The sequence below is a fragment of the Chelmon rostratus genome, chromosome 12 (genome assembly GCF_017976325.1).
Source record: "Chelmon rostratus isolate fCheRos1 chromosome 12, fCheRos1.pri, whole genome shotgun sequence".
Taxonomy (NCBI): domain Eukaryota; kingdom Metazoa; phylum Chordata; class Actinopteri; order Chaetodontiformes; family Chaetodontidae; genus Chelmon; species Chelmon rostratus.
In genome coordinates this window covers 21,606,247-21,628,481 of record NC_055669.1, presented here as the reverse complement: position 1 = coordinate 21,628,481, position 22,235 = coordinate 21,606,247, and the positions used below count along the sequence as shown (strand labels likewise).

General features: G+C 39.4%; 1 protein-coding gene across 2 annotated transcripts; it reads left to right on the top strand.

The window, feature by feature from the left end:
• Nucleotides 1-1,212: 1,212 nt before the first annotated feature.
• Nucleotides 1,213-21,363, top strand: LOC121614886. Of its 2 annotated transcripts, XM_041948978.1 has the most exons (38): nt 1,214-1,493; nt 1,634-1,687; nt 3,117-3,188; nt 3,412-3,477; nt 3,635-3,703; nt 4,407-4,478; nt 4,566-4,637; nt 4,755-4,817; nt 5,870-5,941; nt 6,032-6,100; nt 6,538-6,609; nt 6,715-6,783; nt 6,877-6,948; nt 7,040-7,108; nt 7,235-7,294; nt 8,359-8,424; nt 8,552-8,626; nt 8,750-8,797; nt 9,012-9,080; nt 9,180-9,233; nt 9,355-9,426; nt 9,822-9,875; nt 10,536-10,598; nt 10,877-10,954; nt 11,044-11,103; nt 11,295-11,375; nt 11,479-11,532; nt 12,076-12,162; nt 13,012-13,059; nt 13,221-13,313; nt 13,482-13,532; nt 15,335-15,427; nt 15,571-15,621; nt 16,203-16,256; nt 16,933-17,010; nt 17,628-17,667; nt 18,221-18,272; nt 18,817-21,363. In XM_041948978.1, exons 1-38 carry the CDS (start codon nt 1,455-1,457, stop codon nt 19,775-19,777), a joined length of 3,372 nt encoding a protein of 1,123 aa, XP_041804912.1. In that variant the 5' UTR covers nt 1,214-1,454; the 3' UTR covers nt 19,778-21,363. The 2 variants fall into 2 exon arrangements, with proteins under 2 accessions (XP_041804913.1, XP_041804912.1); XM_041948979.1 differs by lacking the exons at nt 13,482-13,532; nt 15,335-15,427 and having other exon boundaries at nt 1,213-1,493.
• The last annotated feature ends 872 nt before the right edge of the window (nt 21,364-22,235 follow it).

The following is a 22,235-nucleotide window of genomic DNA, read 5'->3' as shown; positions in this document are numbered from 1 at the left end:
ACCCTGTTCAGCTGTGAGACATCAGTGGCAGACATGTAAACACAGCTTATCAGCTAATGCTTTTACGACCCTGTTATCTGCACTGAAGTGCTTCTGTTCTATTGACAATGAGCCACATTTAGTTCAACAAAAACGAGTTAATAAAACTATTCCCTGTACAGGATGCTGAGTTTTACTGATTGTATCATAAAATTAGTGGAAATATGAACCTTAATGTGGGAGTTTATATCACATAATGGTAGAATATTTCAAGCATTGATTTTTTTATATTTTACAAAATACTGCAATCCCAAACATTCCTATGGAGAACACTTAATCTAAGAGGAGGAAGAAAAATGTGGTAATCTTGCATAAGAATTACACTGTTTAACTGTTTTTATAGCAACTGTCAATCAACAAAACTGCTCTTACATGGACTGATATCAGAAGGAATTTGGTCGTCTTTGACAGGAAGTCTGGTTAGTGAAAAGATGCACTGACTTGAATGTGAAACCACTTTTAAAATAAGGAAAGACATGTTTTATGGCACTGTCTGTAGAAACAAAATGAAGTGGTACAACGCTTTCCAGGTAATGAGTAGTTTCTGCTTTATATGCCATAAGATTATAGCTATCACAAAAATGTGTTGCAAATATGTGAGTTTAAAAAAGTGATATGCCAATGGTCAGCATCATTGCATAGATCAGTCTGGCATTGTTTACATATAATATGATAAAATACTTTTCCTTTTTCTATATATTCAGTTTGAAATTTTTGCTTCACACAAATGAATATTGAATTTGTTTTTGTAACTGTGTGTAAATACACTGAGAGCAACTTAAAACCAGAGTCAGATTATTTGTATGTGTGCACATACTTGGCCTGTAAACCTGATTCTGATTCTGAAATAAATGTAAAAGCAGCAATGACCAACAATATACAATATCTATATGAAAGTCAAGTATTTCTGACTGTTCACTACACTCTCTGTCTGCTTTTAGTTTACTTTATTCTCTCACTTGTCCACTGTGAACCCTAGGAATTGCGAGTTAGTGATGTTTTTATAGCATTGGTGGAATAAATTGCAAGGAGTTTCCGAGCAACACTTGAAAGCAGCACCCGGCTGATCTCAAGCTCTCAGGTGAGACAGACACGCCCTCCCCTGGACGGCAACACAGGTAAAAGAAAAAAAAAACTGGCTCCTCCGGTTCGGGTATTGTAAGAAACCAGGCGTCTGCTTTTTGAAAAGCCACAAAAGTCACAAGGACCCGCGGGGAGTCTCCGATCTCCAGCCTGATTCCTCTTTTTCTTTTTTTCAGGGAGGCTCTTTAACTTCACATCTTGTAGTGAAATCAAGCGACAGGACCCGCACGCGAGGGAACATAAGTCTCACTGAGGACAGTGACATCTCGACATTTCTAACGTCTGTTAACAACAACAACAACAACAAACAACAACGGAATAATTAAACACTAATGCTCAACAAGGGCGGACTCAGAGAAGCTAACTTAATGGTGAGTTAGCGTTTTAAATCCGTGTTTTAAAAACTAGCTAATGTTCGTGTTGAGAGCGCGTCGGTAACCCCGTGTTGAAAATGTCGGTTAATGTGAGTTACAATAACCGTGAATGACGGTGGAAATGTGCTGTTTGACAGGAGCGATACGACAACCTGGATTTGGAGTTGGAGTGTGAAGGAGGAGGCGTAGCTGTGAGTAGACGTTTTCTGTCGGTTGAGTTTGATGGAGCTTTAGCTAGCTAACGTTAGTGTTTAAAGCTCTTTGCAGAGTTGGATTTACAGTTTGCTCTTTGCTAATGTCAGCTAGCCACCGTGTTTTAGTAGACTTAACCGAACTGATCTCAATCTGTGCGACTGAAACTTCATGTACAAATACACACTTATACAGTGCTGTCAATAAGTATGTGGACAGAGACATATATTCTGTCGTGCTCCCACATTGGATTTAACATTTAACAATGACTATGAGGGTAAAAACGCTGACTTTCAGCCTGGACTGCACAGTGTAGAAACTGTAGCTCTGACATCAGGGCCGGATTAACCGACTAGCTAGCTCCAGGGCAGAAATGTGTCATTGGGCCCCCTTTAACCTCCCATACCAGATATTACATAAGCTAATGTAAAATAACTAACCACAACACAAAACCAGAGGACTAAGTTTGAGGACTAAAGAATAAGGCTGGTGGTAGTCTATATTTTCCTTACTATAAACAAATCCCATGAAAAAACCAAAACCAATAATTTGCTAGTGCATCTGTCCTGCTGGCCCAAAGACTAAAATCTTTAAAATCATGTTACAAATATATAATTTGGTTTTTAATATAGGCTCAGTAATTTTCTAAAACAGCTCGGCTCTAGATGTTTAGTTAAACAAGAGTAAAATGCTAGTGAGTATTTCCAGCAGCAGAGCTGTGTATGATAGACAAAATCAAAAAAAAACCAAACATGTTGTTGTAATGAAGGAATATGTGCATATTATTAAACAGTCTTTCAACTAGATTATCACAAACCAGTCGACACATAAAACACCTGCAGCTGCTGGGACGCCTTGATTTCCTCCTACTGTTATTTAATACTATTATGTACAGTGTCGGAAAGGGTATATGTCCTGCATTGTTAACTCAGTCAGCACCCTCCAAAGACCATGAGTTATGCCTGTTTTCTGTCCAGTCTGTTGGTAGTGTAATCACACAGTGCCTCCTTTTGTGTCACTCTTAAACAGGCATATCAGTATTATGGTCAGTTGTCCCAGAGCTAGAAACATACCGATCACTCTAAATTTACTGTCATCAAGGTTTCAAGTCCAGACATGAAACCAGCTTCAAGTCCAGACTTGAAATCTGGACTGTGGGACATGAACCAGTAAATGCATCCACTCATCCACAAAGTCATCAGTGAATTGTCGGTCATTTGCAGCATCTTTTCCTCTTTGGTCTCCACGTAGAGGCAAATTGATGCTGCTGACTCACCGGTCATGGCAGTGAATGCTTACCCTCTGTTACTCACTCATTCTGAATGAGGCTGCTATGTCAGCACTGAAAGCGCATCACAGATCAGTCCTGTGTTTTCATCCTGACAATTTTTTTTAAGTTAAGTTTTGTCTGTTTCACTCCTCATGCAGCAAAAAGCAACGATATTTGGTGGAATGTTTAAAAGATCCTCCAAGTCTGCAGAACCATCTGTCCAAACACAGGTGATGTTGTAGTATTATTGTTCTTTAACTTAAATCGTCAAAGTAATTTGATAAGTGAATACACTGATAAAATCTCTCTCATCATGAAAAGCTCACTGTTAAATGTTAATCACTCACACTGGATGTATAATACTGATATTTAAGATGCTTACCTGTACTTAAATAATAGAATTACACCATTTGATTCTGCGTCTGCTCACAAAGTTTCTGTGTTGATTTACAGGACAGTTTATCAGCCAACAGTGAACTTTCGAAGAGCAACAGTAGTCTGACTGACAACAGTGCCAAGGTACTGCTCAGGAAACATTTCTGTAAATTATTTCTTTTTTTTTCTTTTCAAACCTTATTTCTGATCATCAGTAATCAAACTGAGGAACTTTCATTGTGTTATGAATAAGTGACAGTGTTGTTTAGCATATAGACAGACGTATTTATTCATATTTCAGGAGAAAGGAGGTGTGTTTCAAGGGATGTTTAAGAAGACGACCAAAGCTGCTAAAGAGGGCCAGCCGCAGGTTTGTTGTGGTCTTCTTCCTCTTACTGTGCTGCATATTTCATCGTTTTTTGTTTTTTTTTTAAGTTACTGATATTTTGCTAGAACTCAAATCATTAGTCAATTAATCAATAAGTTGATCAACAAAAGATTAGTCAGCAACTATTTGTCTTATTGATTTAGTGTTCAAGTCATTTATCAACAAAACTGTCAAACATTTGCTGATTGAATGTGAGGATTTGCTGCTTTTGATCAATGTAAATTAAATACCATTGGACTGTTGGTTAGATCAGCAGTTTAAAGGCACAGTATCTAAGCAATTCATTCATTCATTGAAAAAGTAATCAACAGATCAATCAATAAGAATTTTTTTTTTTTTTAATTAATTCTTTCACAAGTTTCACATGTGTGAAGTTACTTGAGTTCACAGAAAAAGAAACAATGGGTTTCAGGTTTGTTTTTGACAACGAAATGAATCTTTTATCAATTGTTTTGCCTGTTTTGTTCATTTACCTGCTTTGTTACATTGTATTTCTGGGTTTACATTACGTTTTTGATTCTGTATAATCTTTTGAAATTTCTCAAATGCGTATTACGCCCATCAACAAAAATGGTAAAACAAGTAAAAAAAAAAGTGATGCTCATAAAACAATAAAATATGTAAATATTTTCTGTAGTTGTATGGAAATACCAATGAGATTATAAACTTTTTAAATCTTTTATAGGATAACCTCTCATTACAAAATCCTGACCTGTCTGTCAGTAGTGACAGCTTAACAGACAACAAGTCAACAAAGGTGAGTTTACTTTCTGCTCTGTGAGACTTTTGATTTTCCCACACAAAAGTTGGTTGTGTTAGTCTGAAAGTAAACTTTTCTCTGCAGGAAAAATCAGGTGTGTTCAGTGGGATACTGAAACGATCTCCTAAACCAGGACATGCCCGGAGGCCTTCACAGGTGAAACATTAATGTCAGAGATATGTCATCTGGAGAATACAGTGAGCAGCTAAATGCCTGACATGTAAAATGTTTTGTTATTTCCGTAAGAGGCTGGCTGATAATTATGTGTTTCAGGATCTTTTGGACAACGAGTTCACAGCCAGTAACGACAGTCTGTCTGAAAACACCACAACTAAAGTGAGTCTCATCAGCCGAATCATTTTTTAACATGCAAAAACACAAACAGCTGGGAGCAAATACAAACGAAGCACACAGGCTTGTGATCCTTCTGTAAGCGCTTTGTTCTTGACTGCTAGTTTTGCGCATCTTCATTAATAAAACACAGATCACAGCTGAAGAGACACAGGACCGTTACAGACCAGAATAACACTAAACAATCGATACAGTTCAACCAAAGCATCACAAAACTTTACATAAAGGTAAAGATATAATAAATATAAAATATAAAGAATAGAAACATGAATAAACAAATAAAGAAACAGTTGGCAGTATGATTGATGGTTTTAAGACTCTTTCAATCGTATCATCACTAAAATTGGGGAAGATTTAAAAGAATTCTCCACTGAAATGGTTGTTTATTTATTCCTTTGTATTTTTTATTACTTGCTTTATGTCCCGGAATAGTTACTGTATGTGGTGTGAGGTTTTTTTTTTTTTTTTTAATCAGATGTTTTTTTAATACGGGGAGTACAGTCAAAGCAAACAATGTTTTCTTAGTAAACTGTGTTCTGTTAAACAGTGATGAATTGGAACGCACATCACTTACTGTACCAGAGAAGCTGTTTCTCAGGACAAAAGCCTGCTGAGCATTAAACATTGTTGGGTTATATCAATTTGGCACTGAGGAGTACAAACATATTTACAGTATATGACAATATCGCTATTTTTATTTAGGTATTTTGCTCTTAATGACCTCTGAGTTCTTCCTTAGTGTTGACCAGTGACATATGTTGGTGACTCTCATGTGATTTAACCTACAGTAGTTGTGTAGACCTCCACTCAATGGATGGTCAGTTTGGGAAGGGTGTGTTTTTGTTTTGTGGGTGTTTGGAAGCGTGAGCTGAACCTGCATGTATCAGCAGTTTGGAAGAAGTGCTGGCCAATGTGTTAGGCACAAAATTCCTGCCTGTCCATCAGACAGCTGCATCAGTTCAACAGACAGAGAAAATAGTTTTATTTTTTATTTTATTCAGGTAACATGTAAGTAATTAATATGTGGTTTTTTGCAGGAGACAGGAGGGATGTTCAGTGGGATGTTTAAAAAATCATCAAAGCCACTTGGAGCGAGGACTCAATCTCAGGTGAGAGTTGTTCATCTCACTGTTACCTATGTTGCATTATTAGCAGATGATGATAATAATCGGTAAAGAGTGTTTGTTTGTTTCCTTCAGGATGATTTGTCTGCACCCAGCGAGCTCTCAGGCAGCAACGACAATCTTTCTGTGAATAACAACACTAAGGTGAGGTTGTGACAGCCAGCCACCTCTATGAAACAGAGATGATGTATGAAGTATCTCCTCATCTCTTGATATTCAGCCGCTGTGACTATTGCTGCTCATGCTAACTACCCAGTTCCTCCCTGTCTTTACTCTAAACTGTCTGACCTGCATATATCTGCTTTATTGCCGACTCACTTCATCTAAAGTCCATATGACTGATTCAAGCATGCGTTTCCTGTGGTGGTGCAATTTCCACATCGTCTGGGAAATGCGTGTTTCTGTATTTGTTTCTGGGTGTGTTGGGAAAGGCGAGGCAAACCTGCATGTGTTAGCATTTTAGAAGAGACCACAAGCTGCTGTGAAGTTCATGCCTATCCATCTGACATTTGAAACCTACCTTTCTCCATTATGGGCAAAATTTCACAAACTCTTCTCACGTGCCTTTTGTTTTTTTTCAGGAGTCAGGAGGGATTTTCAGTGGGATGTTTAAGAAATCCCCAAAGCCTCTCGGAGCAACGACACAGTCTCAGGTGGGAGTTGTGCATTTCACTTGTGTCACATATACCTGCGTTAGATTATTAGGAGATAATGATAATAATAATCAGAGGGGATCTCTAATCTAATCTTGCCTTCAGGATGATTTGTCTGCACCCTGCGAGCTGTCAGGCAGCACTGACAATCTCTCTGTGAATAGCAACACTAAGGTGAGAGGTTGTGAAAGCAGAGGCATTCCTGACTAAACTCTTCCATCATGGGCCAGATTTCCTAAAACTGCTTTGATGTAACTTTTGTTCCAGGAGGCTGGAGGGATTTTCAGTGGGATGTTTAAAAAATCCCCAAAGCCCTTTGGAGCAAGAACACAGTCTCAGGTGAGAGTTAACCTCACTGTCAAAACTCATTTCTATAAAGTATTAGGGCAGGATTAATGTTAATTGGTTGGCGCTTGTTTCCCACCTTCAGGATGATTTATCTGAACCCAGCGAGCTCTCAGGCAGCAAAGACAGTCTTTCTGAGAGTAACAACACTAAGGTGAGGTTTCTTAAAGCCAGCCACCTCAATCCTCATCCGACATGATACGGCAGTATCAACCATAAGCGAAGCAGTAAATGAGTGAATGTAGTAATTTAAAATGTTGGCTTCATATTATTTTCTCAGGAGAAAGGAGGAATCTTTAGAGGTGTGTTCAGAAAAAAAGGTGCCAAATCTCAGTCTCAGGTAAGATGGGCAAGTTTGTCAATGGCAAAATGACAGTCCAAAAAGTTAGGTGTTTTTAACGGATATTTTGTTTTCTGAAAAGCTCTGATGTGACATGAACCAGTGTGAAAAAGGTTTTGTTCATTCATCCTATGTGTAAATGGTTTGCAAGGGATATTTTTAGCTGAGTTTTAGTCTGTGGTTTAGTTTTGAAAATCTCTTTAAAATTGGACAATTTCAGACTTTGGCACCCCACTTTGGTGGTGTCAGAAATACAGGGATCCAACCTGGGGACAGTGAGCTATTGTCTACATGTATATGGATATTTTTGAAAACAGAAATCTTTCCGTCCATATGAAAATGCAAAACCACAAAGCGCTGTCAAGAGCTTGCCAAACAAGAGGCTATATAACTATAATCCTAAAGCTATGTTGGCCAATCAGAAGCCTGAAAAGCCATTAAAAAGGCTACTTGCAAGTGATCATACAATGGTAATGGCATGAACCGCCTTCGGCATAGTAAACAAATGAGGTAACAACACACACTCTGTCGTCACAAGCCAAAAACTCTGTTTATCCTGTCGACACGGCAACCCTGCAGACTTCTGAATATCTTCACCCTGGAAGTTTTCCAAAAGCTCCTTTTTACAGTGACCTAAAATTGCATTTGTATGAGGACAAAAGACCAAAACGCAAAGAAAGATAATCACATGAAAACACATACTCAAGGCACCTTTAACATTTGTTAAATGTTCGGTGTTTCGGTTGTTTTCTTGTTAAAAATTGTTTGATTTTTCTCAGCCAACATTAACTAGAAAAAATTGATCAGTCACAGACTTACCAACACTTTCAGTTGTTTACTGAGAAAAAAAAAAGGAAAATGTCAACACAACGACACCCCGATCATGTTCCCTCCACAGACATTTCATCAACTTCCAGAGACATCTTTTCCCCCAGGGCCCTTTAATTTCTCAACTTGCTTGCCAATAGTCACCCATAGCCTGCTTTGCACCTGAAATAAAGCTTTTGATTCTCTTTTTATCTCGGTGGTTGTAGTCTGACTGTATGCTGTATCCCTCTGTTTAGGATGATTTGTCTGTGGGTGGAGAACTTTCTGCCAGCAGTGACAGTCTCATAGAGAAGTCTTCAAAGGTAAGAGATGAAGCTCACCATGCTGCACTCCTCTCACACTTAATCGTGCATCGTATAAACTACTTTACACTGTTGGTCATGTTCTGAGATTCATGACATGCTGGTAATATGTATTGTGTTGCAACAGGATAAGGAAAAGACTGAACACTCAGGAGACTCAAGCGAGAATACCTCTAGTACAGAGAAGCCCAAAGCCAAGCAGGTGAGTCACTGACATCCTCTCCGTTGCCTTAAAACTGCTTTATATCTGCTGTGACGTGAAGATGCAGGTTGGGGCTGTAATCTGGTTTTTAAGTGGACAGTAACAGTGCCTGTGTTATTTCAGAACGGTTTCAGTGCGATGATGAAGAGCACGTTCTACACTGAGAAACAGGTAAGAGTTGGCATACTGAACATTTGACTTTTGCTGCATGTCATCGGTTCATCTTTCCCATCACACTTCCCTGAGACTAAATAGCATCTCAGTCAGAAAAGCTTAAAAACAATAAAGGAAAATGATGAAGTAATCCACAGATGATGTAACGCTTGTTATACTACAAGTACTACTATTATTTATGTTTTACAATAAATATTGGCTTCCTGTGCAGGCGAAGAACTCTGATTCTGACTGTGAGGAGATATTGGACAGTGGAGAGGGCCAGCCCAGTCAAAAACAGGTTGGTACAGTTTTGTTTCATTGTTTCAGTCAGCGTTTCTTTTCCTTTGTCTTTTTCCTATCTTATGTTTTTCTCTTTTTTGTTTTATTGCACATTCAGAGTAAGCTTGCTGAGACGATGACAAAGCTGAATCCATTTCGATCTGCAAACAAAGTAAGGAAGCTTTAGATTGCGATAGTGCTCAAGAAAGAAGTAGTTTCTTTTGATAAATGTATATATTATGCCTCTTTTATGTGTTGTTCATAAAATAATGATTTCTGTCTTCTCTCTGCAGCACGAGAAGCTGCCAGGCTCAGACGACGAGGATCCACCTGCAAGCAGCGAGAAGTCATCGGGCAACAAACAGGTGCTTTGATATTTACTCATTCCTGTTTCATTGTGTTGTTTCATAAGTTTGGAGTCAAGTGTTTGACATTGAATTGGTTATTTTTTCAGCAGACACTTGTCTTATTGAGGAGGTTAAAAGCCTGTTGTTCATAAATAAGGGTCTTGTGTCTTGCTCGACTGCCAATTTTGTGTGTGTGGGCGCATGGGTGAAAAAGTGGCACTGTGAAGTGCTTTGTTCTGCTTAGTGGAAAAGTGGAAAGTCTGTGAGCCAAAGCTTTTAGTTTTACCCACAGGTTCTGTCTATAGTCCAGCTAACTTAGAACCCATTATGGCGAGTGACTGACAAAGCAGGTACTTATCTTAAATGTTGATGCATTCCCTGAAATCTTTCGATGATCTGTCCCACCCTCTCAGAGCACCATGGTTGGAGCCATGTCCAAACTGAATCTGTTCCGATCTGCAAATAAAGTAACTATGCTGTTGATTGTGTTTGGTCGTGGTGGAGGTGGAAGTGAGATCATGATGATCAGTCATGATCATCAGGTTTTAGGTGACAGGAAGTCACTATTGGTGGTGGGACTGTGATAGTGGTGGTGGTGTTTGTAGAATTTTTGGTAGTAAGTAGTAGTAATGATATGCTGAACACTTAAAGGACCATACCGTGCATGCTGTACCCTATTTACTACAGATCACAGATACGTAACATCAGAACTAACCACTTTACAAACAGTGCTGATATGATTAAGTTTTGTGGTGTATTTTTTCCTACCACTCTATGCAACCATTGTTTTCCATTCATTTATGTACAATATGAGATAAGTTTTTGCAATTTGGGTGAAAATTAATACAGGCTTTGTGGTCACAGTGATGAATAACACAAGAGTCTGTAAATTGATTTTCATGCCATACAAAAATTATATAAGCCAATGGCTGCCTGAAATAGTAGGAATAATAATAAAATATAAATGCTGAAAGTCTAAAACTGGAGAGCATTCATTTGAAAATGGTCAGCAAAAAGAGCAGGTATATAGTACATGATTTGTAGTTGAAGAGTCCTTTAATCGGTGCACAAGTAATGTGATTTTGGTTGATGCAGTTTCATTGCTAACACTGAAGTCCTTTCTTCAGAAGGACACTGAAGACACAGAGACACTCAAGGAGGACGACAAAGTGGAAGAGAAACCGAAAGTGGTCAGTCTATTTTTTGCATCACTCATGAGTCATCAGCGACCACACACACACACACACACACACACACACACACACACACACACACACACACACACACAGCTGATCAACTTCTGTCAAAAATACCCTCTCTTCTCACACTCCTCCTCTTCCTCCTCCACCACATCCTCCTCATCCCCTTTTCCTCCCTTTAAATCCTGCTCGCTCACTGTCAAACCTCTCCGTCCTCCTGCTCCAACACACTCTGTGTGTGTGTGCGTGTGTGTGTTTGTCCTTGTCAGGTCAAAGGCAATATGATCCAGCGAGAGAGGAAAGAAAGAAGTGAAACGCCACCAGTCCCACCCAGACCAACTGAAGAGGTTTGCGAGCCACTCAGTGACGTGGTCCAAGTGAGACTATTCTTACTTCTGCTGAGTGTTTTGTAGTTAAGGCTATGATCTCTCCACAGGAGATGAAGAGCATATCTACATACAGCAAAGTAAAAGCAAGAGGAACTGAGGGTAATCAGGTACAGTTTGCACATTTCTGAGTTTGAATGTATTTAAGGATATCTGTTACAGCACAAGTTAAATCAGTTAATGATTTTATTTTTTCAGTAAGCAGAAAGCATCAGGGTTACAGTTCATACAGTGCTTTTAACTGTCATGCTTTGTATACATGGAAAGGTATCTCTAGTTTCTCATAGTTTGTCTTCTGCAGGGTAACAAGGACATGATCTCCAGAGAGAAAAAAGCTGAAGCTGCAGAAACTCCTGTAGTTCCTGCCAGACCTTCAGACGAGGTAGTTGAAGCTTTCAGTCTTAAAAAAATAATGGCTGTTTGTGTCCTTTTGGAGCTGGTTTATTAGCTCTGTTGTTAAGGAAACTGCTCTGGTCTAATTTCAGGAGCTGAACAGAACAGAGAGACGTGCTCTGCAAAAGCAGAGGAGCCACCATCAGGTACTGACACGTAAACACGTAACGTAAAAAACGTGACGTAAAAATATTGGTTTGCTGATATTTTGGTCCACTGTTTGTTGCATATTGAATATCATCATCACCACTGGTTGTAATGGAGAGTTTTTTATGGCTTCAGCTACCAAAAAAGGATAAAACTAAAAATTTTCCTGAGTCAGAAATGTGTTTTGCTTATTGTTCCTTCACTTGGACGTTTAACCTTCACTGTGCAGAATGATATACATGAGTTTGACTCTAGAAACCTTTTTTCACATTGATCTGCTGAAGGGGTAAAGTTTCACTTTAAATCTAAGTTTAACATGTGTATGTATGTATGCATGAGCAGGATTTTGTGACTTCTCAACTTGTATGGACACAATCATGGTCCAGTATCCAACTTACTAATGTATGATGAGGAAACCAGTAGCCTCCAGTGCAAAGTGAGAATGGCCTTTTTAGAGATGTAGGAAATGTCAGTGCACACATGTAGAAAACACTTTCCTGAGATTACTGTAATTATAATCTAAAGAGTTTAATGTGCTGCAGAACCAGTCAGATGATGAAGGCCTCAAAAAAGAAGAATCTGCTGAAGCCAAGGGGAGAGATGAGGCGAACCCTCCAGAGAGCAAAACAGTAAGTTTATCTCTTCATCACTGGCAGGCAAATTGTATTAATTACTAATCCTCAGTATTACGTTAGTCTGAAGATCAGAAAATTGATCGCAGCTCCTAATAATTGGTATAGAGACTGAGTGAATATAGTATTTATGAAATGTTTGTGTTTGTTGTGAGTCTGAGATTTTCTTTGTCAGTCTATGTGTGAAATGACTCCACATACATGCAGGTGAAAACAAACACAGTAGTTGCTGCAGTTATTCTGCCAGCATGTAAATGTTGTAGTTTCTGCTTCCTGCTTATCAGTTCTTCTATGCCAGAGCCATTAAAATGACATGTGACACCTCCGGGCTGTTGTCACTGGGAGGTTTGTGAAAGCTCATGGATTTAACTTCTTAACATACAGTTTTCCCACTTTTGTTTTCCCTTAAGTAGCTTTTTAGGTTGTTGAAATAGTCTTGCTCTGTACTGTCTGACAGTATTATATAGTCTGCATCATATTGTCGGTGCTCTTCATCAGCCTCATTCATAGGTTCAGAGAAATATTCAGAGATTCCATGATATAGCCACTACTTATTAAGGGGTTGTAAAGTGGAAATTGTAAATATTTCAGTGATAGGAGTGGATGGTAATGGGATGAGACTGCAACTCCTTTTGATATACAGAAACACTATATATTTACCTGCGTATTCAAGGGAAAAAATAAATGGAATAACACTCGCAGAGCTCTACCGCTATTGTAGCAGGTATGAGGCACAGATGCAGTTCTTTCGTTCAATTTTAAGTCGCCAGAGGCTGTAATGAAATGTAGTTCTTCCTGTTATTGCTTGTCATCTAACACATTGTTGCTGTGCCATTTCTTTTACAGTCCAAGGTGAAAAAGCATAATCCGTTTATGCCACGTGCTGCTGCCAAGGTGTGTTAAGAGAGTGTGTTTTTATTTTTATTTTTGCAATTTTGTCTAATTCATTACCTCCTCAAATTTTTGACAAAGGCTGCAGAATGTTAGAATTTAAATTCTTTTCCCCCCTAGGTACTTATTTATGTCATTCTTAAACACTGTGTTGTTTACCTCAGGCTCCGTCTGATGATGAGGGGCTGAAAGAAGAAGATGATCCTTCATCAAAAGAGGAGCAGAAAGACGAAGAGGGCAAAGACAAGACAGAGGAGGTTTAACTCATTTCCTTCTGCTCCATCTTTGCTTGTTGATGGATTAAACAGTTATTGGTTTGATTTTTACAGTTATATTCAGCAGGAACAAATGCTCAACTTACTATAATTACTCAGAATTTGATCTCTGTCTTGCTGACACTGAAATCCTGATTTTTTTCTTTTTAGGGAAAACTCAAGAAGCCCAAGAGACACAATCCCTTCATGCCTCGAGTCAAGGTACCTTTGAAACATGAAGCTTGTTTCCTCATACTAACAATACCTGCTTGTTTAAACAACAAATTATCTTTTAACACACCATTTAGGACAACACAATAGGCACATCTTCCATATCCTTCCTTAAAAAAAATCAGGTGTTATTGTTTTCGTTTTCCAAAACAGTGGATCTGTACCAGTCTGGAGCCTGTTCAGCAGACAATGTGTATCTGCCCATCGCTGAACTGGAGAAACAAGAATTTGAGTAGACTGATCCAGACTTAGTACGTCATCCTACATGTCACGGTCCTGAAGTCCTGTACACCACACCCACCCATTTCAGGCTGCCGGGGCTTGTTATTCTGTGTTGATTAAGTTCATTAATAGATGAATTCAATATACGACTTCTCGGGTGGAAAAATGTTGATGTCAGTGGGTGTTAACCGACACAAACAAAACATGCTCCAATCGAGGAGCTCCATCACACCAACCTGTTTGCTGTGTTGTGCACATCATTTGCTTCTCGCTCCAAATTCTAGTGTAAACAATATCCACTACAGTGAAACAAAGGAAGTTGTGTCCACATTGTGTTCACTACCTTCTGCAAAATGCTCCACAGTGCAATATTTCTCCTTTGTTAGATGGGAAAGTTACAGTTAAACAACACGTTTTCCCTCACTGGAGTGCTCCTCATCAGAATTACGCTCAGTGCTGCCAGGGAAGGCTCTAAGATACTGTCTATTGCAGTAATATAGATCAGGCGCAGAGCCCTTTCAGATATGTACTCCTTTATGTTAGCCTGATGGAAATTCACCATGTCAGTCTCGTGTTTGAATAAGCACCCTGGTCGCTTTTAAATACAGTCAGCAGTCTTTCAGGTTGGACCAAGTAACATTTACGTAACGGCTCCAGCAGCACGCAGGTAAACAGAGAGATGTGTCTTGTGACACTCTTAAGATCGCTGTTGATTTTTTTATTTATTTAGTATCTCACTCAGAATCCCTCTAGTTTAAAAACATTTCAATAAACTGACACATACTATGAAACTGGCAATAGACACGTTTTTTGTTTTAAATTACTGTTATTGAGTAAATGTTGATTGCACAATCTAATGTTTATAGAATGACGACACTTTTTATAGAAAGCCTCACTTTCACTATGCATGTCAGTCTGCCAGCTTGTACGACCTCCCGGGAAGATGTAGGCTGACTGGTGATCCAGTCCGACTGGCACCATTTATGTCTGCTTTCATGACTCCATTATAGACTAAATGAATGAATGAACTCTTGTTTATTCTCCTACTATTTTCTTCTACTCCCCCTCCGCCCCGACGCCAACCCCTGCTGTAGTAACTTTTTTGCATGAAGCAACACTCAATCTATGTTATTACTCCATATAAAATGATGACAATTTCACTTTAGCTCTTCAGTGAACACGCGTCTTTCTTCTCTCTTATTTCCAAAGTGGCATGTAGTGTTGGTAGTTTCTTGGCTCTGAGGAAAACGTAAAGTGACCTGTTTATCTTTGCAACAGCACCACTAACGTTGGTGTGAGTTACGATGTGTTTGGGCCAAATAGGTTAAAAATCCCTCGTACAGTAATAATCAGATCAGCACTCTCTATATCTCATTCATCTCCTGTGAACCAACATCAGTTGGTGATATATACTTAATTCATCACCTCAAATCTTTGGAAAAGGCTACAGAATAGTAGGATTTAGATTTGATTTTGAATTAGGAAGGCGTTCATATGAAGCCTTGTGTTTCTTTTCTCTTTTTGTGTTTCTTATTTATTTAATTATGTTCACACCTTGTTATTTACCTCAGGCTCCGTCTGATGATGAGGGGCTGAAAGAAGAAGGTGATCCTTTAACCAAAGAGGAGCAGAAAGACGAGGAGGGCAAAGACAAGACAGAGGAGGTCTTTTAACTCAGTTCCTTTTACAGCTCTTTGATTTTTACAATGATTGTCAGTCGGAACAAATGCTCATTTTATTATAATTACTCAGAATTGGACCTGTGTCTTCCTCAGAATAACACTGAAATCCTGATTTTTCTTTTTAGACAAAAGTCAAGAAGCCTAAGAAACACAATCCCTTCATGCCTCGAGTCAAGGTAACATTCAAACATGTACAAACCTGTTTCCTCACATGTGGACAACATCTGTTTGCTTAAACAACAGATTGTCTTTTAACACACCAACTAACTGCACTTTGGGCTCACTGAGCACTTCACATCATTGAGGACAACATGATGAGCACATCTTCTGCATCTTTCAATCCTAAACAAAATAATCAGATGTGTTTTTAAAGACAGTGACTCTGTTTGTCTTCGTTTGTCGCCTGTCTGTATCCCTCATGCTGCTAACTGAAAATATGCAGTGTACTACCTTATTTTGGCGAGCTTACTAAGTTAGCATATCTGAAATTCCAAGCACATACTACCTTTTATGAGCAGGCCAGGAGTTAGTTACCTGGTTACTGATTTGAAGGGAAGAAGTTAGAAGTTATTATGTCTTGTTTTTTTCTTTGCCTTTTAATTTGTTCCAATAAGGTCACTCCTCCAGAACGGCTCTGCCTCTGAATAATGGTTTTGTTGCTGTTTGGACTGCATTAAAACCAATATCAGCATAAAAGCCAGATTTTATATTGATATTACAAGTGCTTTAACTGTGCTTTTGTGTTCATTGGTTTCAGGGCAAAGTTGTAAAGAAGCCTGCACAGGACGGAGCTGCAGGCAACACAGCCGAGGTAGAAAAAACGATATGCTCTTCAGGAAGTTCTTTCTGTACTCCGGTCACCTCATATTACTTTTAGAGCAACTTTTAACCTATTCCCTCCCACTCTGTGTCAGTATATTTATCCACCTGACTGACGTGTGGCAGTCTTACTCATTGTGGTTCAGGATTACGAAAGGTCTGTTTCAGTCAGCCGACCCATCCCTCAAAACAACCTCCTTCTGTTGTTTGTCTCCAGGGTGTCCGCTCAGTTCCCAACAGAGACTATTATAGTCAACATGTGTTTTGTTTTTTTCCTGCACTCTTGACATGAAACCCACCCCCACAGCTTCACTCCTTCACTCATGCTTGTGCATGCATGCATGGAAGATAAGATGAGTTTGGGTTGCAATGTGCCCAGACTTGTTTCCCGGCTTCCTTTTTCAGCGTGTCCGTGTAAGATTTAGGCCCTTTTTACTTCTGCAAAAACAGCAGAATTAAGTCAGCACAGTCAGAACCCCTTTTACCATCACTTCCTCCCCTTTATCTCAGCATATACAGTGTAAAAAGTGAAACTGAGGATATGTGACGCTTGATAAGTTCATTTAAATTCTTGTTCTTTCTTTATGTTTCCCTTTTTGTCTCACTGAGGTACACTTCTGCTGGTATTAGTACAGGATTTTTAAGCGGTATTATTTCTGTTGTTTCAGAATGAAGGTGGAAACAGGTCCTTGTTTGACCAGCTGGAAGACTTCCGTATTGGCCCAGCACAGCCTGAAGACAGACAGGTGTGGCTTCTGAAGCAAAATATCTCACCATACTGCCATTTCAATATTATCTGACACATTATTAACTATGTGTCAAACAGTTAAGTGCATGGTTTGAAGTAAAAAATAGGTTGCTGTAGTCAACGATGGTTTTCATTAGGAATATCATAATAATCAAGACTGTAAAAACTTAGAACAGACACACACACATTCAATATGCTCTGTTTAGTAATGTACAGAGCAGTACAAAAATGTTTTTCACTTTCACTGCTAAATCATATGACACAACAAAATAATATATGCAGTTTTAAAATGGTAAAAGAGCATTACTGAATAAGAAACTAGTAATTAGGTATTCTTTGGTGTGTACGTGTGCACTCTATGTTAAATGATGATATTTATCTGTTATGATAGATTCAGAGTCTCCCTTTTTCTATATTACATTTTGTCAATGTTACTGTTTCATGTACAGAATTACGATGGGTTATATTAGTGTATCAAGATGACTAGAGTGAACATAAACTGTGTGCACCTCATGAAGAATAACTGCTAGTATATAAAAACTAATCAGGATTATGTGCAGTTTGGGGTGTAGCCAAAAACATGCAAATCCACATAAATCTATTGGTGTCTTTCAGGATGTGGAGGATCTTATGGAGTGGTGGAACACAGTGGAGGGTGAGTCAGAAATAAAATGTTTTTCTTTTACACTAGACCAAAAGTACATGGACATGCTTTAGTGTGCTGTTTTTCATGGTTTTTCCCCCCCAAGTTCCTATTACAGAAAATATTGCTGCAGTTTACATTTATAATTTAGACAATAGTGTTCTTCCAACTGTGTGGGGACAGTTTGTGGAAGACCCTCTCCTGTGTCAGGTCCATAAAGAAATGGTTTTGTGTGGTAGAACTTGACTGGCCTGCTCAGAGCCCCGACCTCAACCCCATCCAACACCTTTGGGATGATTTGAACGCAGACTGCAAGCCAGGCTTTATCTTTCCAACGTCAGTGTTGGATCTCGCTGGTACTCTTATGGCTGAATGGGAACAAATCCCTGCAGCCAGGGTCCAAAATCTGATGGAAAGCTTGAAACCAGTATAGACTACTGTAACAGCATAGTCATGCTCATGCTTTTAGGACAATGTCCTAGATGCTCTGTGTCCACATACTTTTGGCCATGTGGTATAGTTGATTTTATAAGAAAGCTAATATTGTTCTTTATTACTCCCTCAGTTTGGGAAGACACGCCGCAAGATGAGGACATGACAGAAAAAGAAGAGGCAAAGTAAGTAAAGACTCAGATAAATATTAATATATCACTGCCTGGTGTCTTTCCTTCTTTAAAGTGTTCTTTCTCTTATTTCTAACAGTATTCAAGCATGCAGATAGCTTCAGTTTCATGTGGTGTTTTGAGATACCCACTTTTAAAATGTCTTCCATGAGCCTAATATCATTGTGAGAATAAAATTTCATTTGTTTTCTCCTCAAATCCCTGAAGAATTGCAGACAGAGATAGAGACAGTGTCCCAGAAACAATGGCAGCACTGCTCTGGATAATCCACAGAACATGCTGTCAGCAGTTTTCATGGAGACACTTCCTTTATTAGAGTAGTTCCAAAGAAAAAGCTGATAACAGAAAATTGGGTGGATTATCAGAAAATCAGAACCTGGTTTCTGTGGTTTTGCCTTTGTGTGGGAGTGGAAGCTGAAAGCTTCAAAACTTTGAATGAAACCAAGACTCTCTGCATGCTGAGGTACAGCAGTGGTGAGTGAGAGACAATGTCATTTTAAGATAATGAAGGTGATTACTCTTATCTTGCTCCTCTCAGGGCGTTTGCTGTGACGGCAGAGAAGGTGCAGAAGGGCATCCGCGTCTTCAACAAACTGTTCTCGGAGCGCGCTGAGAGCCTCTGGCAGCACGTCATCGACCTCAACAGCATCGCCGACGGCCTGGACAAGTTCAGCAAAAACACAAAGATCGCTCAAATCACCGGCGGCTCCACCAGCGCCATCGGGGGCGTGGCCACCATCGCCGGCCTTGCACTGGCACCGGTCACCATGGGAACCTCCTTGATTGTGACGGCGGTGGGATTGGGTGTCGCCACGGCGGGCGGTCTGACGTCGGCAGGTGCCGGCATCTCCAACCAGGTCAACAACTCGATGGACCGCAAGAAGGTGGAGAAGATCGTCCAGGATTATCAGGAGAAGATGGTCGACCTCAACAAGTGCCTGAAATTCATCAAGCAGGGTATCGAGAACCTGAAGAAGTTCGACCTGATGAAGATGAAAGAACACGCCTACAACCGTGACTTCCCCGTGCTCAGTAGTAGTTTCTACGAGGACGGTGCCATGGCAGGAAAGGCGATCCTCATCAACGCAAATGAGATCATGCGTGTGGTGCAGATCGCCAACGTGGCGGGCAGCACGGCGGCCAGAGCGGTCCAGATCGCCAGCATGGCCACGGGTGTACTCACTGGACTCTTCGTAGGTATGGACATCTACTTCGTGGCCAAAGACTCCAAAGAACTCAAGAAAGGGGCTAAGTCAGAGTTTGCCGCCAAAATCAGGGAGGTTGCTACGCAGCTGCACGAGGGTCTGGTGGAGCTCAACACGATACGAGAGGAGCTGCAGTCCACTGCACCAGAAAGCACGGGCGCAGACAATGAGTCAGCTGCTTTGGACAGTGACAAGAAAGAGAAAGATAACAAATATGACAGTTCGGATGAAGATGAAATCGACCGCATTAAAAAAGCCATCAAAAAGGACATTGAGAACCGAGAATATGTTTGACTGAAACCGGAAACGTTTATTATCAAGATTTCAATAGGAAGTCAGTTTCTCAGTTCCCCCATTTTAAGTGTTTTTGAATGTACTGGCTCAAAACTTCAGCGTACTGCTGCACTGTTAGCATCCAGGAGGTGGTTGGTGCCAATTTCTTAAAATGGAAAGCTAAAATCCGGCTGATTTTGAACGCACAAAGAGGAGACTCTTACTGGATACACTAAAACGTCTGGACTTTCCTTTGAGGGACCTGACTTCTTGAATCTAAACAGCATTTAAACTACACTACTACCTGTGAAACTGCCATGTTATGTCTAAGGAAATGAAATTCACATATTTAACTAACTCTTGTATTCAGTTATTCTAGATTAATTAAAGAAATAAGTGCATTATTTTCTAGACTTTATAATTCAGACTTTAACATGTTGCTTAGAGTTTGATATTAAAAGACAAGGACCAGGTGTATAGATTATGCATACTCTTCGGGATTAGTGCCTTTATTATTTATGATGCAGTAGGAAAAACAGCTTAATGCAACACAGCATTAGTCTGTTTCCTTGTGTTGTTTTATTTGGGTGTCAGGGCTGCAACAAAACCACTTCCCCATTTGAGGTTTTGATGTGGATGTTTTACGAGGCTTGTTTAGCTTGATGATGTTGATCTTAGAATGGTAGTACCAAGCTTTGTTTTTAGATGTTTTTAGAAAAGAGCGAGAGGAATAAAATGACAAAATCATGGTGAGAGAGAACCAGGATGGGGTTGCACCAGCTGTTCGGAAGATCTCGCTAGCTGCTACCTAATTTCAGACTAGTGTTTTAAATGAATGTCTGATCTACTAAAGCTTAGTAATGTGTGAATCAGTTTTTGGGAAACATCTGTAGTGTCAGAAGTGTGTAAACAGGAAGCCACAAGCTGCAACACAACTTCCAAACATGACCAAAGTCATTTGGTCATTTTTTGTAATTTGTTGTTTACTGTGTTTTTTCCTAATTACATGGTATTTAAACAGCATTTTGATCAAGTGTCAGGTCACATATGTCAACCATATTTCATAGCTGGCTAATGTTAGCTTTGACAGGTGGTTCTGTACATTTACACCTGGCAGCTTAAATATTTAGTAGCACCTAACTTGATTTGAGAAGCAACTTGTTTTCATGTAGCGATGGGAAAATCTCCACTCAGTTAACACTTAGAAGTGCGAGAGTAAGTTATAACTTATGAACGTGTGGTGCAACGGCTCCACGGGGAAGACACAAACACAAAAACCTGTCTGAGGTGGACTTGTAGAGCTAATGGCTAAAGACCCCTTAAAGTTTATCCACCAGCCTGGACTGTGTCCGCCTGTCCTAAAAAGAACTGTTTGCTATTTCTTTTACTCAAGGCATTCTTTTTTAATAGACTATTATCTCAAAGTCAGTGTTTGATATGTGATTTTACTGCAAGCTCCACTCATGTCAGCTCTGTTTAATGAACTTAATATTTATTTTCCAGTGGGTGTTGTTCATTCAATGATACCTTTTTATGTGCAATATGTTGTAGAACTCTATGTGTAATAAATGTAAATGTAAAATTGATAATTAAAGGTCAGAAGAACATTTTCTGTCACTTTGTGCAGTTTGTTAAGTCTATAAACCACTGAGCAAACACTTCATTTCCTTCTACCGACCACTGTGCACTTACTGATAAGCTTCTTTGTCAAAGAATCCTTCAGCACTGTTTACCTTCTTCAGTAATTTCCACGACGGATGGAAGTCTGCTGCCTGCAAACATCTCAGCATTTCTGTTACAGTTTTGGCGTGATGAAGAATGTATATCCAGGTTTGATCTCATATAAACACTATTATGAGAGTAGGATTAAATTTATATTGAGATTACAGTCAATGTTTTGCCATTTTTTTCTGCAAAAATCTGACGCATTCAGTGATTTTCTGCATGGAGTGAGACAGGCGCAGGGTGACACCTGTTACGGGAAATCCTAAGGCCTGTAAATGAAGTATTGGATAACGATGAATATTTAAAATACACTAGTACACTCCGTAATGACAGTCAAAGCCCACTGTGGTATAAAATCACTCTGAGCTCCCTGCAGAGCCACAGACCGGTCACTTTGTTGTGTGCCACAATCACGCCCAAGCACAACAGACTGCACTGTGCTGGTCTGGGTTTGGTGCGCACACCCAGCAGGTGTGGTTCAAATTATGTATGATAATATATACTATATATAAATATATGAGTGTGTATGTGTCTGAATTATCTTCCTGCCATTGATGAGATGTCTTGGTTAGAAACAGCATTTATTAAGATCATTTAGAGACATAACATTATACGAGAATGTAATTGTTAAATTAGTTAAAGTAACAAATATAATACTGAAAACTAAAATGTGTGATGTGAAACTATCAGAAATAAAACACTTCATTGTTATGATGTCACAGTGTGTCAGCCAAGGTGAGCGCTGCATTTTTCT

Excerpts from the sequence above, each read along its gene's own strand:
- LOC121614886 (XM_041948978.1), top strand. The coding sequence starts at position 1,455 with ATGCTCAACAAGGGCGGACTCAGAGAAGCTAACTTAATG. Across the intron at positions 3,704-4,406 it reads CTAAAGAGGGCCAGCCGCAG|GATAACCTCTCATTACAAAA; the intron begins GTTTGTTGTGGT and ends AATCTTTTATAG. Across the intron at positions 15,622-16,202 it reads CCTTCATGCCTCGAGTCAAG|GGCAAAGTTGTAAAGAAGCC; the intron begins GTAACATTCAAA and ends CATTGGTTTCAG.